The sequence below is a fragment of the Staurois parvus genome, unplaced genomic scaffold (assembly GCF_062004578.1).
Source record: "Staurois parvus isolate SC_StPar_1 unplaced genomic scaffold, SC_StPar_1.0 ptg000072l, whole genome shotgun sequence".
Classification (NCBI taxonomy): domain Eukaryota; kingdom Metazoa; phylum Chordata; class Amphibia; order Anura; family Ranidae; genus Staurois; species Staurois parvus.
Window position 1 is genome coordinate 460,042 of NW_028317868.1, and position 24,271 is coordinate 484,312.

The window sequence follows — 24,271 nt, forward strand, 5'->3', positions numbered from 1 at the left end:
GGGGAGTAAATACCACCAAAAGAAAGCTCTATTTGTGTGAAAAAAATTATAAAAATTTCATATGAGTACAATGTTGCATGACCGCGCAATTGTCATTTAAAGTGCGACAACACTGAAAGCTGAAAATTGGCCTGGTAAGGAAGGGGGTATAAGTGCCTGGTAGGCAAGTGGTTAAGGACCCCACTGGCACCTTTTGTGGGGGTAACCGAAATTGACAGGTACCCGCTCCCACTTCTGCTGCAATCACCTAGGTGATCAGAAGCGGAAGTTGTCCTCCCCCTCTCTCCCTGTAGTCTTCTGGGACACATGAAAGGTCCTAGAAGACTACAGGACCATTCACAAAGCACAGAGATACTCGCACATGCTCAGTGGGCACCCGGATGTGAAGCCGCAAGCTGTCACAGCTGGGTGCCCACACTGAAGATGCCGGCACTGGAAACACAGGGTGGCCGGTGAAACGAGCTGCGGGGAGGACACCACGAGATCGAGGGACAGGTAAGTGCCCGTCTTTTAAAAGTCAGCAGCTACAGTTTTTGTAGCTGCTGACTTTTATTTTTTTTTTATTTTCACTGGAACTCCACTTTAATGTATGAAGATATTATTTGTACTGTACAAATTACAACCTGTACGTTACCTCTAAGGGTTGTACCCCTTCTGACTTACTGTTGGTGAGTCCTGCAATCACATTGTTATGAGCTCCTTGTAAAACTATTATCTCTTTCCAATAAAATCTATGAACAAGAGAAGATATGGACCCCACAATTCCTCTATATACTCCACAATTCTCCCATGTGGACACCTCGTAAGTGGTTCTCCAGTATAGACTCCCAGTTTGGGGAACTCATTTAGAAGAAGCCGTCAGCTAGAATCACACTCACTACTCTACAGTATGGTGAAGACCAAGGAGGCCTAGCAATACCAAATGTTAGACTTTATTTTATAGCTGCCCAACTTCAACATCTTACCAGGTGGGACTTAGTAGACACATTAGATCCCATCCATCGATTGCTACTTCCATCAGATACAGATTTCACATCACTCTCACACTTGTTAATGGGCTTCAGATGGCACCAGTGGGAAAGGCATGATCTCTCATCTATTTATTCCAGTCTTTTGACTCTTACCGAAGACTTATAGAAAGAAATGGGAAACAGAGAAAATAAGACAGAGTGGTGGGAGGTGATTGTGACCTCCATACCTCTCATCTCTCTGTCCTCTTCACAGAAACTCAGTCATTTCTTTTGCATAGATCTTTCAGGACTCCAGCTCAATTGTTCAGCTAGGACAGGAGGGATTTCCCCTTATGACCCCAATTGTAGCGGTGTTGTCGAGGATTTGATACACGTTTTGGAGATGTCCAAAATTATTCAAAAAGTGGAACGATATGACCAGTATTGTAATGTTGGCATTCAATATTCCTCGGGTGTGCCTCTTGGTGTCAATAGAGGAGGAATTATTTACACCTCCTCCTATTACAAGTCATATAGCAATAGTGAGGCTGCTTGACCATAAAAAATATCCCGATCTTGGCTATCATCTCAAACTCCCAGCAGACACCAGTGGATTGAGCAGGTGAACTCCACATTAACATGTGAAAACTAACTTACCAACATTGTAATTCCCCCAGGAGATGTATGTCTGGCAGAACTGGCTGGATACTCCTTGTTCTCTCCTAGTTAGTTCTTCATAGGCTTTTAAAATCTTAGCTCTTTTAGCCCCATAGAAGAAGAACGGCCAGTTGTATCCTACTGAATGGTGACTACATGGGGGACCCATACTTGGGGTATGATCCTGTAGACACAGGCCTCATTGAACGGTGTCAGCTTTCTATGTACAGTTGTGTTCAAAATAATAGCAGTCAGACTTCACTAACCGGATCAATCACAGTTTTTGGTAGAAATTATATTTCTACATGGCAAATAATTTCCTAGCAGGTGTAGAGTAATAGAAATCCAACAGACCCAAAAATCATGACATGCATGCTGCTGATTCTGTGTCATTGAATCACTCATTGAAAGGGGCGTGTTCAAAATAATAGCAGTGTGGAGTTCTATTAGTGAGGTCATTCATTCTTTGATAAACAGGTGGCAATTATTGCCCTTATTTAAGGAAGGAAGGCAGCAAATGTTGGACATGCTGGTTACGGTGCATTTCTCTCTGAAATTCTGAGGAAAATGGGTCGTTCCAGACATTGTTCAGGAGAACAGCGTACCTTGATTAAAAAGTTGATTGGAGAGGGGAAAACATATAAAGAAGTGCAGAAAATGATCGGCTGGTCAGCTAAAATGATCACAAATGCTTTAAAATGGCAACCAAAACCTGAAAGACGAGGAAGAAAGCGAAAAACTACCATTGGAATGGATAGAAGAATAGCCAAAATGGGGCGGACTCAGCCAACAATCAGCTCCAGGAAGATGAAAGAAGGTGTGACGTTCCCTGTGAGGACTCAGCCAACAATCAGCTCCAGGAAGATGAAAGAAGGTGTGACGTTCCCTGTGAGGACTGTTACAATTAGAAGACGCCTATGTGAAGCCAAGCTATCTGCAAGAAGTCCCCGCAAAGTCCCACTGTTGGAAAAAAGACGTGTGCTGAAGAGGTTACAATCTGCCAAAGAGCACATTGACTGGCCTAAAGAGAAATGGCGCAACATTTTGTGGACTGATGAAAGTAAGATTGTTCTTTTTGGGTCTAGTGGGCGGAGACAGTTTGTCAGACGACCCCCAAACACTGAATTCAAGCCACAGTACACTGTGAAGACAGTGAAGCATGGTGGTGCAAGCATCATGATATGGGGATGTTTCTCATACTACGGTGTTGGGCCTATTTATCGCATACCAGGGATCATGGATCAGTTTGAATCCATCAGAATACTTGAAGAGGTCATGCTGCCTTATGCTGAAGAGGAAATGCCTTTGAAATGGGGGTTCCAACAAGGCAACAACCCCAAACACACCAGTAAACGTGCAACATCTTGGTTCCAGACCAACAAGATGGACGTTATGGAGTGGCCAGCCCAATCCCAGGATCTTAATCCAATAGAAAACTTGTGGGGTGACATCAAAAATGCCGTTTCTGAGGCCAAACCAAGAAATAGAGAAGAACTGTGGAATGTGGTCCAATCATCCTGGGCTGGAATACCTGATCACAGGGGCCAGAAGTTGGGTGACTCCATGCAACACAGATGTACAGCAGTTCTCAGAAACATTGCGACTACAACCAAATATTCATGAAGTCATTCAAAGGAAAGCAAAATCTTCAAACATTTCTCAGTTTATATAGTGAATGTTTGTAAAGAAGAATACAAACACTGCGATTTTTTTGAACCGTCTAATATTCACTTTTCTTCCATTTTTTTAGAGGAACAACACAAATTTGATGTATTTTCTTCATGTTTGGATTTGGAATAGAATGTGTCGTGTTCCCAATGCATTTGTGTGGATGGAAATAAAAGCTATTAGAAGGATTTTCAGCTTTAGTCACTTTTATCATCACACTGCTATTATTTTGAACACAACTGTATGTACTGGGGGGAGTTACTTGCCGTGTACAGCTGAATTGTTATAGGTTGTTTCTTCTTTTCTCTGTTCATTTGTTTATAAAAGGTAAAAGTGACACCATAGACAAAGCAAGTTATTGTTCTGTATGATCTGTAACAGTGCCACAACTGCCTATACGTGAGAATGTATGACTCCATTGTCTGGGCTGAATGTTGGGAATACTGTGCACACTTAGAAACTTTATTAATAAAAGCATTTGATTAAAAAATACTGTAGATAATGCTGTACATATTCTTTCTATTCATAAGATATATTTAGTAATGAACATTAAAAATAGAAAGCAACTTTATGTAGCCCTTTATTATTATTATTATTATTTATTATACAGTATTTATAAAGCGCCGATAGTTCACTCAGCGCTGTACATTACAAAGGGGGACAGAACATGTGACAGAACAATACCAATACAATGTGATACATGAGGGGATTGAGGGCCCTGCTCTTTCGAGCTTACAATTTAGAAGGGACGGGATAGTGGTACAGGAGGAGATAGCTGTGGAGGATGGAGTGGGAGGAAGAGTGGAGGAGGTCGGTCAAGATAGCAGGGGGTAGGCTTCCATGAAGAGATGGGTTTTCAGGGTGCGCCTAAAGGAGAGTGATAATCTGATGGGTTGGGGAAGTGAGTTCCAGAGGATGGGTGACACCCTGGAGAAGTCCTGGAGGCGGGCATGGGAGAAGGAGACCAGGGAACTAGAGAGAAGAAGGTCTTGTGAGGACCGGAGTGTGCGTTCTGGGCGGTACTTGGATATTAGGTCAGTGATGTAGTTCGGGGCAGTATGGTGGACAGCTTTGTACGTCAGTGTTAGGATTTTAAATTTGATCCGTTGCGCAATCGGAAGCCAGTGGAGGGATTGGCAGAGGGGGGTGGAGGTCAGTGGAGGGATTGGCAGAGGGGGGTGGCGGAAACGGAGCGGTTGGAAAGGTGAATGAGTCTGGCAGCCATATTCAGGATCGACTGAAGCGGGGATAGCCAGCGGCGAGGCAGACCAGTGAGGAGGGAGTTGCAGTAGTCAAGTCGTGATATGATGAGGGAGTGGATGAGCTGTTTAGTGGTTTCTGGGGTTAGGAACGTGTGGATTTTGGCGATGTTGTGGAGGTGGAGTCTGCATGTTGCGGAGGTGGAGTCTGCATGTTGCGGAGGTGGAGTCTGCACGAGTTTGTTAAAGATTGGACTTGGGGCTGGAAGGATAGGTTGGAGTCCAGAATGACACCAAGTACTCTGGCCTGCAGGGCGGGTTTGATATTGGCGTTGTTGGATGTGATGGAGAAGTCAATGGGGGGTGGGGTTCGGGCTGGGGGGAAGACAAGAAACTCGGTTTTGGAGAGATTCAGTTTAAGGAAGTGGAGCGACATCCAATCTGATATGTCGCTCAGTAGGTGTGTGATTCGGGCAGAGACCGAGGGGGTGAGGTGGGGGGTTGAGAGATAGATTTGTGTGTCGTCGGCATAGAGGTGGTAGTTGAAGCCGTGAGAGTGTATGAGTTGGCCAAGGGAGGAGGTTTAGATGGAGAAGAGAAGGGGCCCAAGGACAGAGCCTTGAGGGACCCCAACAGAGAGGGGGAGAGAGGGGGAGGTGGTAGCATTATAGGTAACGCTGAAAGAGCATTGTGACAGGTAGGATAAGAGCCAGGAGAGAGCAGAATCTCTGAGGTCGAGGGAGTGTAGTATTTTGAGGAGGAGGGGGTGGTCAACTGTGTCGAAGGCCGCAGAGAGGTCAAGGAGTAGGAGCACTGAATAGTGGCCATTAGCTTTATATAAAATTCTTTTTTTTTTTTGTACAGGTGGATTGATGAACCAAGTTTTCGGTCATGTTGGTCTTCATGAATACAGCTGAGTCACATGGAAAACAAGACATATGGTTGTCTTAATTGACTGAAAGTCTTTATTGCAGTTCACTGGAGGATTCGCACGGGATACAAGTCATATCTGTGTTCTAAAAGTCATGCTTTGGATCCTCTTCCACATTGATCCAGCAGGAGAAAAGTAATTTCAGTGTTCTGGAAGTGACAATGGCTTTACAATAAAGTCCAACTAAGTATAAATAAGAGGAGTCATTTCAAACTACTTCTTATTTGGAGATTTTACAATGGAGAGAAAATATATCACACACCAGAAGGTTCACAATGGGGAGAAGTCATATCAGTGTTCTGAATGTGATAAAGCTTTTACACGGAAGTCAGATCTTATCAGACACCAGAGGATTCATACTGGAGAGAAGCCATATCAGTGTTCTGAATGTGATAAAGCTTTTACACAGAAGTCACATCTTACCAGACACCAGAAGATTCACACTGGAGAGAAGCCATATCAGTGTCCTGAATGTGATAAAGCTTTTATAAAGAAGTCAAATTTTTTCAGACATAAGAGGATTCACACTGGAGAGAAGTCATATCAGTGTTCTGAATGTGATAAAGCTTTTACATTGAAGTCACATCTTATCCCACACCAGAGGATTCACACTGGAGAGAAGTCATATCAGTGTTCTGAATGTGATAAAGCTTTTACTGTGAAGTCAAGTCTTATCACACACCAGAGGATTCACACTGGAGAGAAGCTATATCAGTGTTCTGAATGTGATAAAGCTTTTACAGATAAATCACATATTATCCCACACCAGAGGATTCACACTGGAGAGAAGCCATATCAGTGTTCTGAATGTGATAAAGCTTTTACATTGAAGTCACATCTTATCAAACACCAGAGGATTCACACTGGAGAGAAGCCATATCAGTGTTCTGAATGTGATAAAGCTTTTACTGTGAAGTTAAATCTTATCAGACACCAGAAGATACACACTGGAGAGAAGCCATATCAGTGTTCTGAATGTGATAAAGCTTTTATTCAGAAGTCAAATCTTATCAGACACCAGAGGGTTCACACTGGAGAGAAGCTATATCAGTGTTCTGAATGTGATAAAGCTTTTACATATAAGTCAGATCTTATGAAACACCAGAGGAGGCACACTGGAGAGAAGCCATTTTAATGCTCTCAATGTGACAAAGTTTTATAGTTAATGCCGGTCTAATCTATCACCGGAGGTTTCATAAATTTCTGCATTGATTAAATTCTGGAAGAAAAGGAATATTAAAGAAGTTTCAGGTGTCACAGGTTTGTTTCACATCCCCAATGTCATCCCACAAGCTAGAGAAGGGAAAAGTTAAAATGTTACTTTAAAAGAAACAAACTAAAATCTGAGCAAACTGGAATGTAATGATCGGATGAACTAAGTTTAGTGCTTATGTCCATCAAGCACACAACTAGAAGGGATTTGAATATTTTATCTTTTGACATTTTTTGATGGGGGGAGGGACTGATGGTTGTGTTATTGGTATTGATGGAGAAGTCAGGGAGGGGGAACAGGCTGGGGGGAATACTAAGAGCTCAGATTTGTTAAGATTGAGTTGGAGGAAGTGGAGTGACATCCATTCCGATATGTCGCTTAGTAGGTTAGTAATGAGAGAGGAGACTGAAGGGGCGAGGTGAGTAGTAGAAATATAGATTTGTGTGTCATCAGCATAGAGATGGTACTTAAAACCATGGCAGTAGGGGAAGGAGGTGTAGATGTAGAAGAGTAGGGGTCCAAGAACGGAACCTTGAGGTACCCCTATGGAAAGAGGGAGTGAAGAGGAGGAGGCAGAGTTATAGTTAACTCTGCTCTCTCCTGGTTCTCCTACCTATTGCAGAGCTTGTTCAGAGTCTTGGAGGCCAACTGAGTGGAGTTTTTTGAGGAGAAGGGGTTTGTCAACCATATCAAAAGCTGCAGAGAGGTCAAGTAGTAAGAGTATGGAGTAGTGGCCATTGGTTGGGATGAGTACGGAGTAGTGGCCATTGGTTGGAATGAGTATGGAGTAGTGGCCATTGGTTGGGATGAGTACAGAGTAGTGGCCATTGGTTGGGATGAGTATGGAGTAGTGACCATAGGTTGGAATGAGTACAGTGTAGTGATCATTGGCTGGGATGAGTACGGAGTAGTGATCATTGGCTGGGATGAGTACGGAGTAGTGATCATTGGCTGGGATGAGTACGGAGTAGTGGCCATTGGTTGGGATGAGTACGGAGTAGTGATCATTGGTTGGGATGAGTACGGAGTAGTGGCCATGGGTTGGAATGAGTACGGAGTAGTGGCCATTGGTTGGGATGAGTACGGAGTAGTGATCATTGGTTGGGATGAGTACGGAGTAGTGGCTGTCATGGAAATTTTGTATTGTTGGTCGAACTTTAAATGTGTCATATATTCGTGTTATTCATATGTCTCTCGTGTGGCTTAATTAAAGCTCTGAAGGCTGCAATTGGGCCATGCGCATGTACAATGTATGTATTACAGTACTCAGCTTGGTAATGGATGAGATGGCAGATCTGCGCTTATAGACCGGTGTGTATACCACCATGGCATTCAATGCGAATGCCGCCGGTGGTAGGCCGCGGGCCTGTATCCACATATCAGCAGCATAGTACCACATGGACTTTGTATAGCCAGGCGCTGGGCAGTGCGAACTCCGCGTGTAGGCTCATGGATATCTCTGCAAGCCACTACCGACCTGAACTGTATCTGGATGGATGTGTTTTAATAAAGATCGTATCGGGCCCATTCAGATACAGACTGAAACTGTTTAATCTAAGGGATGCTTGTACAGACAATGTACATACTACTAGGAGATGATAGCATGTAAAGGATGGGAAGTTCGCTCTCCACAGAGAGCTTATGGGGGAGGGGAGGACTGGTGTAACTGGTTTCCAGTATAGATAAGAGGAAAGGCTACACTCCAATCAGGATGTACATTCTGTGTATGGACACTCCCTATACATTGTTCTGTGGGAGGGGATTGACCTGACCCTCATGTGGGGGAGCGTGTGTGTGCTTTTAATAAAACAGGAGTCTGGGGTTAGAGCCAGTCTCAGAGTGAATTCCAACTGCAACCTGAGAGTGTCGTGTGATCATTCCTGGGTAACGGGAGCTCCATTTTCTCCACATATCAACAGAGCTAAACCAGTTGGAGGCGCAGGAATTGTGGAGTTAAGCTGCAGTCGCGGTAAGCAAAATTTGCATAGCTTTATGGGGGATTGCTGCGCATCCAACTGCGGGTACTCACGGTAAGGAAAAATTTGTTAAAAGCAAATTTCCAAGACACTTGCTACCACTGAGGAGGTCACTAAGGTCTTCTCAGAAGCACGCCTCACCACTTGCCCCTTTGACCCTGTCCCCACACAACTCCTCTGGTCACCCTCCTCCTCCATCCTACGCTCCCTCACCCACATCTTCAATCTCTCCCTCTCTACTGGTGCATTCCTCTCCCCCTAAAGCACACGCATATCACTCCCATACTCAAAAAACCCTCCCTGGACCCCACCGACCTGAACAACCTTAGACCCATCTCCCTGCTGCCATTTACTTCCAAACTCCTCGAGCACTTAGCCTACAATCGCCTAAGCGCCCACCTCACTGACAACAACCTCCTCGATCCACTACAGTCTGGCTTCTGTCCCCTACACTCCACCGAAACCGCCCGACTCAAAATCACTAACGACCTGCTAACCGCCAAAACTAATGGCCATTACTCAGTCCTCTTACTCCTTGACCTTTCTGCGGCCTTCGACACAGTTGACCACCCCCTCCTCCTTAATAAACTACACTCCCTCGGCATCAGAGACTCCGCTCTCTCCTGGCTCTCATCCTATCTATCCCAACGTTCCTTCAGCGTTTCCTATAACGCTACCACCTCCCCCTTTCTCCCCCTCTCTGTTGGGGTCCCCCAAGGCTCTGTCCTCGGGCCCCTTCTCTTCTCCATCTACACCTCCTCCTTCGGCAAACTGATACACTCCCACGGCTTCAACTATCACCTCTATGCTGATGACACGCAAATTTACCTCTCCACCCCTCGCCTCACCCCTTCAGTCTCCGCCCATATCACCCACCTACTGAACGACATATCAGACTGGATGTCGCTCCATTTCCTCAAATTGAACCTTTCCAAAACCGAGCTCCTGATTTTCTCCCCAGCCCGCGCCCCCCCACCCTCTCCTTCACGACCAACAATGCCACCATCAGTCCCACCCCGCAAGCCAAAGTCCTAGGTGTCACTCTAGACTCAAACCTGTCCTTCCAACCCCATGTCCAATCATTGGCAAACTCATGCAGGATCCACCTCCGCAACATCTCCAAAATACGTACTTTCCTAACCCCAGACACTACTAAACAGCTCGTTCACTCCCTTATTATCTCACGTCTGGACTACTGCAACTCCCTTTTCACTGGCCTACCTCATCACAGACTATCCCCGCTTCAGTCTATCCTGAACTCAGCGGCCAGACTCATCCACCTTACCAACCACTCCGCCTCTGCCACCACCCCCCCTCTGTCATTCCCTCCACTGGCTCCTGATTGCCCAAAGCATTAAATTCAAACTACTAACACAGACATACAAAGCCATTCATAACGCTGCCCCAAGCTAACTCACCGACCTGATACCCAAATACCACCCTACCCGTAATCTTCGCTCCTCACAAGACCTCCTACTTTCTAGCTCCCTGCTCTCAACCTCCCACGCATGACTTCAGGACTTCTCCAGGACTTCCACCATCCTCTGGAACTCACTACCCCAATCCATCAGACTGTCACCTACCCTCCTCACCTTAAGGCACACCCTGAAATCCCATCTCTTCAGGGAAGCCTACCCCACCCTCACCTAACAGCCAATCTCCTCCACTCCTCCTACCACTGCATCACCCACAGCCACTTCCTCCTGTACCACTATCCCCTCCCTCCTATTATTATTATTATACAGTATTTATAAAGCACCAATAGTTCGCTCAGCGCTGTACATTACAAAGAGGGACAGAACATGTGACAGAACAATACCAATACAATGCAAAACATGAGGGGATCGAGGGCCCTGCTCTTTCGAGCTTACAATCTAGGAGGGAGGGGATGGTCGCACAGGAGGAGATAGCTGTGGGGGATGGAGTGGTAGCGAGAGTGGAGGAGGTCAGCAAGTTAGCAGGGGGTGGGGTAGGCTTCCCTGAAGAGATGGGTTTTCAGGGTGCGCCTAAAGGAGAGAAGAGTAGGTGATAATCTGATGGGTTGGGGCAGGGAGTTCCAGAGGATGGGTGACACCCTGGAGAAGTCCTGGAGGCGGGCGTGGGAGGAGGAGACCAGGGAACTAGAGAGAAGGAGGTCTTGTGAGGAGCGGAGTGTGCGTGCTGGGCGGTACTTGGATATTAGGTCAGTGATGTAGTACGGGGCAGTATGGTGGACGGCTTTGTACGTTAGTGTTAGGATTTTGAATTTGATCCGTTGCGCAATTGGAAGCCAGTGGAGGGATTGGCAGAGGGGGGTGGCGGAGATGGAGCGGTTGGAAAGGTGAATGAGTCTGGCAGCCGTATTCAGGATCGACTGAAGCGGGGATAGCCAGCGGTGAGGCAGGCCAGTGAGGAGGGAGTTGCAGTAGTCAAGTCGTGATATGATGAGGGAGTGGATGAGCTGTTTATTGTTTTCTGGGGTTAGGAACGTGCGGATTTTGGCGATGTTGCGGAGGTGGAGTCTGCACGAGTTTGTTAAAGATTGGACTTGGGGCTGGAAGGATAAGTTGGAGTCCAGAATGACACCAAGTACTCTGGCATGTGGGGCGGGTTTGATGGTGGCGTTGTTGGATGTGATGGAGAAGTCAATGGGGGGTGGTGTCCGGGCTGGGGGGAAGACAAGAAACTCACTTTTGGAGAGGTTCAGTTTAAGGAAGTGGAGCGACATCCAGTCTGATATGTGGCTCCGTAGGTGTGTGATTTGGGCGGAGACCGAGGAGGTGAGGTGGGGGGTTGAGAGATAGATTTGTGTGTCGTCGGCATAGAGGTGGTAGTTGAAGCCGTGAGAGTGTATGAGTTGGCCAAGGGAGGAGGTGTAGATGGAGAAGAGAAGGGGCCCAAGGACGGAACCTTGAGGGACCCCAACAGAGAGGGGGAGTGAGAGGGAGGTGGTGGCATTATAGGTAATGCTGAAAGAGCGTTGTGACAGGTAGGATGAGAGCCAGGAGAGAGCAGAATCTCTGAGGCCGAGGGAGTATAGTTTTTTGAGGAGGAGGGGTTGGTCGACTGTGTCGAAGGCTGCAGAGAGGTCAACGAGTAGGAGCACTGAATAGTGGCCATTAGCTTTGGCGGTTAGCAAGTCGTTGGAGAGTTTGAGTAAGGCAGTTTTGGTGGAGTGTAGGGGACGAAGCCAGACTGTAGGGGATCGAGGAGGTTGTTGTCGTTGAGGTGAGAGCATAGGCGGGTGTAGACTAGGCGCTCAAGGAGTTTAGATGTAAATGGGAGATGGGAGATGGGTCTGAGGTTGTTCGGGTCATTAGGGTCCAGGGAGGGCTTTTTAAGTATGGGGGTGATGTATGCATGTTTCAGAGGGGAGGGGAAAGTGCCGGAGGAGAGGGGGAGATTGAAGATGTGGGTGAGGGAGCGTAGGATGGAGGGGGAGGGAGGTTGTAGGAGTTGTGAGGGGTTAGGGTCGAGGGGGCAGGTGGTGAGGCGGGCATCAGAGAGGATCTTGGAGACTTCCTCGATGGTAGTAAGGTCAAAGGTGCGGAGTGTTGGGGGAGCTTCAGTATGAAGAATGTAGGGTGGGGAAGTGGAGGTCAGAGCAGTGGTGAGGCCGTGGGAGAGGGGTGATGAGGGGGTAGCTGAGTGAAGGGGAACGGGGTTGGAGGGAGTTTGAGCAGCGACAAAGTCCCTGCTGGTTATGTCGAGGGGGAGGGAGGATGAGGGGGTAGCTGTGTGAGAGGGGACAGGTTGAGAGGGCGTGTGAGTTGCGGCGATGTCCTTGCGGATTGTGTCAGTCTTGTTTTTGAAGTGATTGGCAATCTCAAGGGCAGTGAGTGAGGTGCTGGGTGGAGGTGGGGGTGGCGAGAGTAGAGAGTTGAAGGTGGAGAAGAGTCGGCAAGGATTGGAGGAGAAGGCCTTGATGAGGGTCAGGAAGTAGGCTTGTTTGGCTGCGTGGAGGGAGGAGGTGTAGGTGTGGAAGGAAGATGTGTAGCGGGCGAAGGCTTGTTGGGATTTGGTTTTGCGCCATAGTCGCTCCAGGGCACGACTATGTTGTTTGAGGGTTTTGGTGTGATCAGTCTGCCAGGGCTGGAGCGGTCGGGGTTTGATGTTGCGTGTGGTTAGAGGCGCTAGTGAGTCAAGGGCTGTTGACAGCGCGTTGTTGTAGGCAGTCATAGCCAAGTCGGGGCAGGACAGGGGGAGGATGCTGTCATTGAGTTGATCAGTTGCAGAGTGGAGGGGGCAGGGTTAAGGTTGCGGCGGTTATGGCTGGTAGTAGTGTGACATTTGGAGGGGTAGGCGTTGGAGGACGAGGAGATAGAGAAGGGGGTGTTAGTGAGGTTGTGGGGAGCGCAGCGGTTGGAGAAGACGAGATCAAGGATATTACCATTGGAGTGGGTGGTGGATTGTATGCACTGTGCAAGTGCAAAGGAGGAGGTTAAGTGGAGGAGATGGGATGTGTCCGGGTTGTCGAGGTTGACAGGGATGTTGAAATACCCAAGGATGATGGTGGGTAGCTCAGAGGAGAGGAAGAAGGGTAGCCAGGAGAAAAGTCATCCAGGAAGCAGGATATGGATCCAGGAGGCCGGTATATCACAGCAATCTTCAGGGTGGTTGGGGAGAATAGTCGGACGCAGTGGGCCTCGAAGGAGGAGAAGGATAGGGAGGGGGGGTTTGGGAGGACTTGGAAGGTGCTCGGTGGTGACAGGAGCAGACCAACCCCACCACCTTTACGACCGTTAGGCCTGGGTGAGTGGGTCCAGGTGAGACCTCCGTAGGAGAGTGTAGCAGGGGAGGTAGAGTCAGTGGCCTGGATCCAGGTTTCTGTAATTGCTAGGAGGTTGAGGGAGCGGGAAACAAAGAGGTTGTGGATGGCGGTAAGCTTGTTGCACACCGATCGGGCGTTCAGGAGTGCACATGAAAACGGGGGAGATTTAGGGAGCAGGGGGACAGATACTAAGTTGCGGGGGTTGCGGCGGAACGTGGAGGCGGGAGGGTGTTGCGCGGGTGAGGGAGGTGGTGGAGGGCTAGGATTCGGGGAGATGTCTCCCGCGGTTAGGAGGAGGAGAAGGGTGAGAAAGGTGGCATGGGAGCGGGATGTGCAGGAGCGTGAGAAACTCCAAGTGGAGGTATTTGGGTCAGTGGGAGAGTGGAGTAATAGGAGGAGGTGGTGGGTGCCATTGAGGGGTGAAGGAAGCAGTGAGGACACAATATACAATTGTTTGGGTGGGGCAGAGGAATATAGTGAATGGATTTTGGGAATGGAGGAGAGGAAAATGAGAAGGAGGAGTGGAAGAGGCATTTTGGGGAGGTGATGAGAGCAATAGTAGAGAGATGATAGCAATGAGGGGGAGATGTACAAATTTTGGGGTGGAGCAGAGGGGTAAAGAAATGAGATTTGGGAACAGAGGATAGTAATATGATAAGGAGAAGAGGGGTGTATTATATAAAGGTACATGGAGTGGGACTCAGGCATGTAAGAGATGTTTCCCGGGGTGATTGCTTGCAGTCTGTCCAGCGTGCAGTAGAGTTTCTTGCTGTTGTTGTGTCTTCCTGCTGCTGAAGTTCTCCTGCTTTAGTTCCAACTGCTGTGTTTAACTGCATCGCACTCCATCAACGCAGCACTCGCTCAATGCAGAACCCCCATCAGAGACTGTGCCCCCCATCAGTGATCTCCCCCCAATGAGCTGATCTAAATTTATAGGGAGATGCTCAAATGAGCATTCAACTCCACCCCAATTAGAAGCTGATAAGGATCACATGAATAGTGGGGGATGTTTCATTGGGAACAGGCTACAGTCATAAACCTGAGTGCAGCTGGAGGTGAGGAATGGTCAACATACACAAATATAAATACACCATTTGTTCTGAATTTAACAGGAGTCAATGCGTTTTCCTAGTTAAGAGCGGAGATAGGAGATAGATGCATTCACCCAGAGGAAAGCAGCAGGAGTCAATGCGTTTTCCTAGTTAAGAGCGGAGATAGGAGATAGATGCATTCACCCAGAGGAAAGCAGGAGGAGTCAATGCGTTTTTCTAGTTAAGAGCAAATAACAACAAAAGGCCAGAAGAGAACTAGGGAAATGAGGAAATAGAATTTGTTTCCCTAAAACTTGCTTAGCTTATGTATATATTGCTGACCATCAGATTTACAGAGCTATATTTTTTTTTACATAATTCGGACAACCCCTTTAAGGTTTTTTTTGGCATTTTATATCTTAAATGCACTTATGTGAATTAATTAATAGTAATTTGGACTTTAAATTTGGTTAAAAACCCATAATATAAAAAAAACCCAAAAAAATTATTTTTTTTATAAATTTGAAGACAGTTTTGCATTTTGTGGCAAATCATAACGTCTAAGAGTTTTTTCAATATTTTATTTGTTTTCAATATTTTTTTATTTGTTTTCAGCACACCAAAATACATGGAAATTAGATGAAAATAATCAAACAGCTTTTTAGTCGCAGACCTGTGTTATAAGTAAGACACACAACAAGTAGAGATGAGCGAATCGAAGTATCCGAAGTGGAATTCGAGTCGAATATCGGAAAAATTTCGATTCGCGCCGAATCCGAAAAATAGCCTAATTCGGACGCGCGAATCGAAATTTTTCAGAAAATGGCGGCTGACGTGCGGCGACGGAGCGGGGATGTCTGGGAAGGCACGCAGACAAGGCGCGCTGACCCATAATGCATTCCTCAACGACATGTGATCGCATCAGCCAATCAGCAGCCAGCCAGCCAGCACTGTGTAATGGTCGAGCTATAAATAGCGGCCATTTTGGAATTCTTCATTTGCCTGCAGTCATTGAACAGAGGCAGACCGCTCTGTATTAGGGACAGGGACAGAGTTAGGGCCACAGAAACGATACTTGGGGACAGAGAAACGATACTTAGGGACAGAGAACCATTACTCAGGGACACAGAATTGTTAATGAGGGCCACAGAATCGTTACTTAGGGACAAAGAAACGCTAGTTAGGGCCACAGAATTCATACTCAGGGACAGACAGAATTGTTACTGAGTGCCAGAGAATTGTTACTTAGGGCCACAGAAACTTTAGTTAGGGCCACAGAATTGTTACTTGCACAGACACAGAATTGTTACTGAGGGCCACAGAACTGTTACTGAGGGCCACAGAATTGTTACTCGCACAGACACAGAATTGTTACTCAGGGCCAAAGAACTGTTACTGAGGGCCACAGAATTGTTACTCGCACAGACACAGAATTGTTACTGAGGGCCACAGAACTGTTACTGAGGGCCACAGAACTGTTACTTAGGGCCACAGAACTGTTACTTAGGGCCACAGAATTGTTACTCGCACAGACACAGAATTGTTACTCAGGGCCACAGAACTGTTACTGAGGGCCACAGAACTGTTACTTAGGGCCACAGAATTGTTACTCGCACAGACACAGAATTGTTACTCGCACAGACACAGAACTGTTACTGAGGGCCACAGAACTGTTACTTAGGGACACAGAATTGTTACTCGCACAGACACAGAATTGTTACTCAGGGACACAGAACTGTTACGGAGGGCCACAGAACTGTTACTTAGGGCCACAGAATTGTTACTCGCACAGACACAGAATTGTTACTCAGGGACACAGAATTGTTACTGAGGGCCACAGAACCGTTACTTAGGGCCACATAAACATTAATCAGGGACACAGAATTGTTACTGAGGGCCACAGAACCGTTACTTGGGGCCACAGAAACGTTAATCAGGGACACAGAATTGTTACTGAGGGCCACAGAACCGTTACTTGGGGCCACAGAAACGTTAATCAGGGACACAGAATTGTTACTCGCACAGACACAGAATTGTTACTCGCACAGACACAGAATTGTTACTGAGGGCCACAGAACTGTTACTTAGGGCCACAGAATTGTTACTCGCACAGACACAGAATTGTTACTGAGGGCCACAGAACTGTTACTTAGGGCCACAGAATTGTTACTCGCACAGACACAGAATTGTTACTCAGGGCCACAGAACTGTTACTTAGGGCCACAGAATTGTTACTCGCACAGACACAGAATTGTTACTCGCACAGACACAGAACTGTTACTGAGGGCCACAGAACTGTTACTTAGGGCCACAGAATTGTTACTCGCACAGACACAGAATTGTTACTCACACAGACACAGAACTGTTACTGAGGGCCACAGAACTGTTACTTAGGGCCACAGAATTGTTACTCGCACAGACACAGAATTGTTACTCAGGGCCACAGAACTGTTACTGAGGGCCACAGAACTGTTACTTAGGGCCACAGAATTGTTACTCGCACAGACACAGAATTGTTACTCGCACAGACACAGAATTGTTACTGAGGGCCACAGAACTGTTACTTAGGGCCACAGAATTGTTACTCGCACAGACACAGAATTGTTACTCAGGGCCACAGAACTGTTACTGAGGGCCACAGAACTGTTACTTAGGGCCACAGAATTGTTACTCGCACAGACACAGAATTGTTACTCAGGGACACAGAACTGTTACTGAGGGCCACAGAACTGTTGCTTAGGGCCACAGAATTGTTACTCGCACAGACACAGAATTGTTACTCAGGGACACAGAATTGTTACTGAGGGCCACAGAACCGTTACTTAGGGCGACATAAACGTTAATCAGGGACACAGAATTGTTACTGAGGGCCACAGAACCGTTACTTGGGGCCACAGAAACGTTAATCAGGGACACAGAATTGTTACTGAGGGCCACAGAACCGTTACTTGGGGCCACAGAAACGTTAATCAGGGACACAGAATTGTTACTGAGGGCCACAGAACTGTTACTTAGGGCCACAGAATTGTTACTCGCACAGACACAGAATTGTTACTCAGGGCCACAGAACTGTTACTGAGGGCCACAGAACTGTTACTTAGGGCCACAGAATTGTTACTCGCACAGACACAGAATTGTTACTCGCACAGACACAGAACTGTTACTGAGGGCCACAGAACTGTTACTTAGGGCCACAGAATTGTTACTCGCACAGACACAGAATTGTTACTCAGGGACAGAGAACTGTTACTGAGGGCCACAGAACTGTTACTTAGGGCCACATAATTGTTACTCGCACAGACACAGAATTGTTACTCAGGGACACAGAATTGTTACTGAGGGCCACAGAACCGTTACTTAGGGCCACATAAACGTTAATCAGGGACACAGAATTGTTACTGAGGGCCACAGAACCGTTACTTGGGGCCACAGAAACGTTAATCAGGGACACAGAATTGTTACTGAGGGTCACAGAACCGTTACTTGGGGCCACAGAAACGTTAATTAGGGACACAGAATTGTTACTGAGGGCCACAGAACTGTTACTTAGGGCCACAGAATTGTTACTCGCACAGACACAGAATTGTTACTCAGGGACACAACTGTTACTGAGGGCCACAGAACTGTTACTTAGGGCCACAGAATTGTTACTCGCACAGACACAGAATTGTTACTCAGGGACACAGAACTGTTACTGAGGGCCACAGAACTGTTACTTAGGGCCACAGAATTGTTACTCGCACAGACACAGAATTGTTACTCGCACAGACACAGAATTGTTACTGAGGGCCACAGAACTGTTACTTAGGGCCACAGAATTGTTACTCGCACAGACACAGAATTGTTACTCAGGGCCACAGAACTGTTACTGAGGGCCACAGAACTGTTACTTAGGGCCACAGAATTGTTACTCGCACAGACACAGAATTGTTACTCAGGGACACAGAATTGTTACTGAGGGCCACAGAACCGTTACTTAGGGCCACATAAACGTTAATCAGGGACACAGAATTGTTACTGAGGGCCACAGAACCGTTACTTGGGGCCACAGAAACGTTAATCAGGGACACAGAATTGTTACTGAGGGCCACAGAACCGTTACTTAGGGCCACATAAACGTTAATCAGGGACACAGAATTGTTACTGAGGGCCACAGAACCGTTACTTAGGGCCACAGAATTGTTACTCAGGGACACAGAATTGTTACTGAGGGCCACAGAACTGTTACTTAGGGCCACAGAATTGTTACTCGGACAGACACAGAATTGTTACTCAGGGACACAGAATTGTTACTCAGGGACACATAATCGTTGAATTAAAGAGTATGTCAGACAACATGCAGAGGAGTGGCAGAGGAGGCAATGTTTTAGGAGCGAGCAGACGTGGCAGCAGAGGAAGGGGTCGAGGCAGCACTATTCGCAGCCAGAGGCCAGTGCTCCCGGTGTCATCCAGCGGTCGTGTCTCCACCGACAACCCTGCCGTCATTGATTGGTTGGCTCGGTCGTCTTCCTCTTCCCAGGTCACCTCTGACACCTACAGCCAACGGTCGGTGGGTATGTCAGACACAACCGTTAGTTGGCATGGCCCGGGAGCAAGCCCACTGAAATCACATGTCCTCTACCTGCCCCTGTCCTTTGCTGTTCCCTCACCAAGCGAAGTATCGCATGCTGTGGGCTCAGCCCCACTGTACAGTGAGGAAGAGCTAACAGAGGGCGGTCAGGAACGGGGGGAGACATCGGCCTTTTCAGCAGCCAGGCGAACAAGTACTGGCGAGGAGAGTGGCTCGGTAGCCGGTCTAGAGACAGGTCTGTCTCCTGACCCACACGCAGCCGAGGGGGCTAGTAGTGAGGCGGAGACCGTACTTGATGATGAGGAGGTTGATCGCACTTGGCTGCCTCGTCGTCATCAGGCAATTTCTTCCGCATCATCAGGAGAAGAGGGTGCCAGCTTGGCAGCGAGCGAAACAGTTGGTGGGTTGCCCAGGAGGCAGCAGGGTCGCATCAGTGTCAGTGGAGCCAAACGTCCACGGAGTAGAGCACCAGCTCCACTGCAGCCTACCACCACAGCCAGTAGTGGTGCCGGTGCGCACGGAGGAAGTAGCAGTCAGCCAGTGAGGAGTAGCGGGGGCAAAGTTTCCTACTCGGTGGTGTGGCAATTTTTCGTCAAGCCGCCCGAGGAAGTAAACATAGCCGTCTGTCGACTATGTGGCCAGAAATGCAAGCGTGGCCAGGGGGCCCATGTTGGGACTACAGCGTTGCGTCAGCATATGCAGCGTCACCATTCGGTGGCCTGGGAAAACCGTGATAAAGATACGGCGGTTCTGCCTGCCCCAGCCCCCGCTCCATCACCCGCTCCGTTACTTGCTCCGTCACCCGACGTCGTCAATCACCCTCTATCAGCCAGTCAAGGCTCCAACACCTCTGCTGAGGGGAGTTGTCGCTCGTTGGCATCTTCCGCTCGTTCAGATGCTCCTTCTCCTGCTACTCCTCTTCTCGGATTCCGTCAACAGTCTTTCTTGGAATCCGTTTCCAAGAGACAACAGTTTGCGAGCACGCACCCGACGGTGCAAAAGCTGAACGTCCTCCTGTCCAAGTTGCTGGTGCTGCAGTCCCTCCCTTTCCAACTGGTGGACTCAGCACCTTTCCGAGAAATGATGGCTTGTGCCGCGCCGCGGTGGAGAGTGCCAAGCCGTCATTTCTTCGCCATAAAGGCAGTGCCAGCCCTGCATTCACATGTAGAAGAGATGGTGGGCCAGTCTTTGAGCATGTCGGTCTCTGCCAAAGTGCACGGCAGCGCCGACGTGTGGAGCTGTAACTACGGTCAGGGACAGTATATGTCATTTACGGCCCACTGGGTGAACGTGGTGCCGGCATAGCCGCACCAGCAACTTGGACAGGTCACGACGCTTTTGCCTCCACGTTTGCACGTCCTTGGTCCAGCAAACATGTCCGCCTCTACCACCTCTTTTTCCGCCGTGTCCTCAGCCGCCACCCCCAGTGGAGGGATTGGCAGAGGGGGGTGGCGGAGACAGAGCGGTTGGAAAGGTGAATGAGTCTGGCAGCCGTATTCAGGATGGACTGAAGCGGGGATAGCCAGCGGCGAGGCAGGCCAGTGAGGAGGGAGTTGCAGTAGTTGAGTCGTGATATGATGAGGGAGTGGATGAGCTGTTTAGTGGTTTCTGGGGTTAGGAACGTGCGGATTTTGGCGATGTTGCAGAGGTGGAGTCTGCACGAGTTTGTTAAAGATTGGACTTGGGGCTGGAAGGATAGGTTGGAGTCCAGAATGACACCAAGTACTCTGGCCTGCGGGGCGGGTTTGATGGTAGCGTTGTTGGACGTGACGGAGAAATCAATGGGGGGTGGTGTCCGGGCTGGGGGGAAGACAAGAAACTCGGTTTTGGAGAGATTCAGTTTAAGGAAGTGGAGTGACATCCAGTCTGATATGTCGCTCAGTAGGTGTGTGATTCGGGCTGAGACCAAGGGGGTGAGGTGGGGGGTTGAGAGATAGATTTGTGTGTCGTCGGCATAGAGGTGGTAGTTGAAGCCGTGAGAGTGTATGAGTTGGCCAAGGGAGCAGGTATAGATGGAGAAGAGAAGGGGCCCGAGGACAGAGCCTTGAGGGACCCCAACAGAGAGGGGGAGTGAGGGGGAGGTGGTAGCATTATAGGTAACGCTGAAAGAGCGTTGTGACAGGTAGGATGAGAGCCAGGAGAGAGCAGAATCTCTGAGGCCGAGGGAGTGTAGTTTTTTGAAGAGGAGGGGGTGGTCGACTGTATCGAAGGCTGCAGAGAGGTCAAGGAGTAGGAGCACTGAATAATGGCCATTAGTTTTGGCGGTTAGCAGGTCGTTGGAGAGTTTGAGTAAGGCAGTTTCTGTGGAGTGTAGGGGACGGAAGCCAGACTGTAGGGGATCGAGGAGGTTGTTGTTGTTGAGGTGAGAGCATAGGCGGGTGTAGACTAGGCGCTCGAGGAGTTTAGATGTAAATGGGAGCAGGGAGATGGGTCTGAGGTTGTTCGGGTCATTGGGGTCCAGGGAGGGCTTTTTAAGTATGGGGGTGATGTGTGCATGTTTCAGAGGGGAGGGAAAAGTGCCTGAGGAGAGGGAGAGATTGAAGATGTGGGTGAGGGAGCATAGGATGGAGGAGGAGGAAGGTTGTAGGAGTTGTGAGGGGATAGGGTCGAGGGGGCAGGTGGTGAGGCGGGCATCAGAGAGGATCTTGGAGACTTCCTCGATGGTAGTAAGGTCAAAGGTGCGGAGTGTGGGGGGAGCTTCAGTATGAGGAATGTAGGGTGGGGTGGAAGAGGAGGTCAGAGCAGTGGTGGGGCCGTGGGAGAGGGGTGATGAGGGGGTAGCTGAGTGAGGGTGAAGAGGGTTGGAGAGAGTTTGAGCAGTGACGAAGTCCCTGCGGGTTATGTCGAGGGGGAGGGGGGATAAGGGGGTAGCTGTGTGAGAGGGGACAGGTTGAGAGGGCGTGTGAGTTGCGGCGATGTCCTTGCGAATTGTGTCAATCTTGTTTTTGAAGTGATTGGCAATCTCAAGGGCAGTGAGTGAGGTGCTGGGTGGAGGTGGGGGTGGAGAGAGTAGAGAGCTGAAGGCAGAGAAGAGTCGGCGAGGATTGGAGGAGAGGGCCTAGAGGGCAGATAGCTTTGCTTCACATAGGCGTCTTCTAATTGTAACAGTCCTCACAGGGAACGTCACACCTTCTTTCATCTTCCTGGAGCTGATTGTTGGCTGAGTCCGCCCCATTTTGGCTATTCTTCTATCCATTCCAATGGTAGTTTTTCGCTTTCTTCCGCGTCTTTCAGGTTTTGGTTGCCATCAAGGTACGCTGTTCTTCTGAACAATGTCTGGAACGACCCATTTTCCTCAGAATTTCAGAGAGAAATGCACTGTAATCAGCATGTACAACATTTGCTGCCTTCCTTCCTTAAATAAGGGCAATAATTGCCACCTGTTTTTCAAAGAATGAATGACCTCACTAATAGAACTCCACACTGCTATTATTTTGAACACGCCCCTCAATGAGTGATTCAATGACACAGAATCAGCAGCATGCATGTCATGATTTTTGGGTCTGTTGGATTTCTATTACTCTACTACACCTGCTAGGAAATTATTTGCCATGTAGAAATATAATTTCTACCAAAAACTGTGATTGATCCGGTTAGTGATGTCTGACTGCTATTATTTTGAACACAACTGTACATAGATAGCTGACACCGTTCAATGAGGACTGTGTCTCCAGGATCATACCCCAAGTATGGGTCTCCAGTGTAGTCACCATTCAGTAGGATACAACTGGCTCGTTCTCCTTCTATGGGGCTAAAAGAGCTAAGATTTTAAAAGCCTATGAAGAACTGACTAGGAGAGAGCAAGGAGTATCCAGCCAGTTCTGCCAGACATACATCTCCTGGGGGAATTACAATGTTGGTAAGTTAGTTTTCATATGTTGATGTGGAGATCACCTGCTCAATCCACTGTTGTCTGCTGGGAGTTTGAGATGATAGCCAAGATCGGGATATTTTTTGTGGTCAAGCAGCCTCACTATTGCTCTATGACTTGTAATAGGAGGAGGTGTAAATAATTCCTCCTCTATTGAGACCAAGAGGCACACCCGAGGAATATTGAATACCAACATTACAATACTGGTCATATCGTTCCACTTTTTGAATAATTTTGGACATCTCCAAAACGTGTATCAAATCCCTGACATCACCGCTACAATTGTGGTCATAAGGGGAAATCCCTCCTGTCCTAGCTGAACAATTGAGCTGGAGTCCTGAAAGCTCTATGCAAAAGAAATGACTGAGTTTCTGTGAAGAGGACAGAGAGATGAGAGGTATGGAGGTCACAATCACCTCCCACCACTCTCTGTTATTTTCTCTGTTTCCCATTTCTTTCTATAAGTCTTCGGTAAGAGTCAAAAGACTGGAATAAATATATGAGAGATCATGCCTTTCCCACTGGGGCCATCTGAAGCCCATTAACAAGTGTGAGAGTGATGTGAAATCTGTATCTGATAGAAGTAGCAACCGATGGATGGGATCTAATGTGTCTACTAAGTCCCACCTGGTAAGATGTTGAAGTTGGGCAGCTATAATATAAAGTCTAACATTTGGTATTGCTAGGCCTCCTTGGTCTTCACCCTACTGTAGAGTAGTGAGTTTGATTCTAGCTGATGGCTTCTTCTAAATGAGTTCCCCAAACTGGGAGTCTATACTGGAGAACCACTTACGAGGTGTCCACATGGGAGAATTGTGGAGTATATAGAGGAATTGTGGGGTCCATATCTTCTCTTGTTCATAGATTTTATTGGAAAGAGATAATAGTTTTACAAGGAGCTGATAACAATGTGATTGCAGGACTCACCAACAGTAAGTCAGAAGGGGTACAACCCTTAGAGGTAACGTACAGGTTGTAATTTGTACAGTACAAATAATATCTTCATACATTAAAGTGGAGTTCCAGTGAAAATAAAAAAAAAAATAAAAGTCAGCAGCTACAAAAACTGTAGCTGCTGACTTTTAAAAGACGGGCACTTACCTGTCCCTCTATCTCGTGGTGTCCTCCCCGCAGCCCGTTTCACCGGCCGCCCTGTGTTTCCAGTGCCGGCATCTTCAGTGTGGGCACCCAGCTGTGACAGCTTGCGGCTTCACATCCGGGTGCCCACTGAGCATGTGCGAGTATCTCTGTACTTTGTGAATGGTCCTGTAATCTTCTAGAACCTTTCATGTGTCCCAGAAGACTACAGGGAGGGAGGGGGGAGGACAACTTCCGCTTCTGATCACCTAGGTGATTGCAGTAGAAGTGGGAGCGGGTACCTGTCAATTTTGGTTACCCCCCCAAAAGGTGCCAGTGGGGTCCTTAACCACTTGCCTACCAGGCACTTATACCCCC

The 24,271-nt window shown here is 48.0% G+C and overlaps 1 protein-coding gene across 1 annotated transcript in view; it reads left to right on the forward strand.

Annotated features, from left to right (window-relative positions):
* The first annotated feature begins 5,340 nt into the window (after positions 1-5,340).
* LOC149469379 (uncharacterized) overlaps positions 5,341-24,271 on the forward strand; it is a 107,693-nt gene continuing 88,762 nt past the window's right edge. Inside the window, exon 1 of the mRNA XM_089669333.1 lies at positions 5,341-6,429. Coding sequence (XP_089525459.1) covers positions 5,644-6,429 — 786 coding nt within the window. The 5' untranslated portion in view covers positions 5,341-5,643. The remainder of the gene's footprint in view (positions 6,430-24,271) is intronic.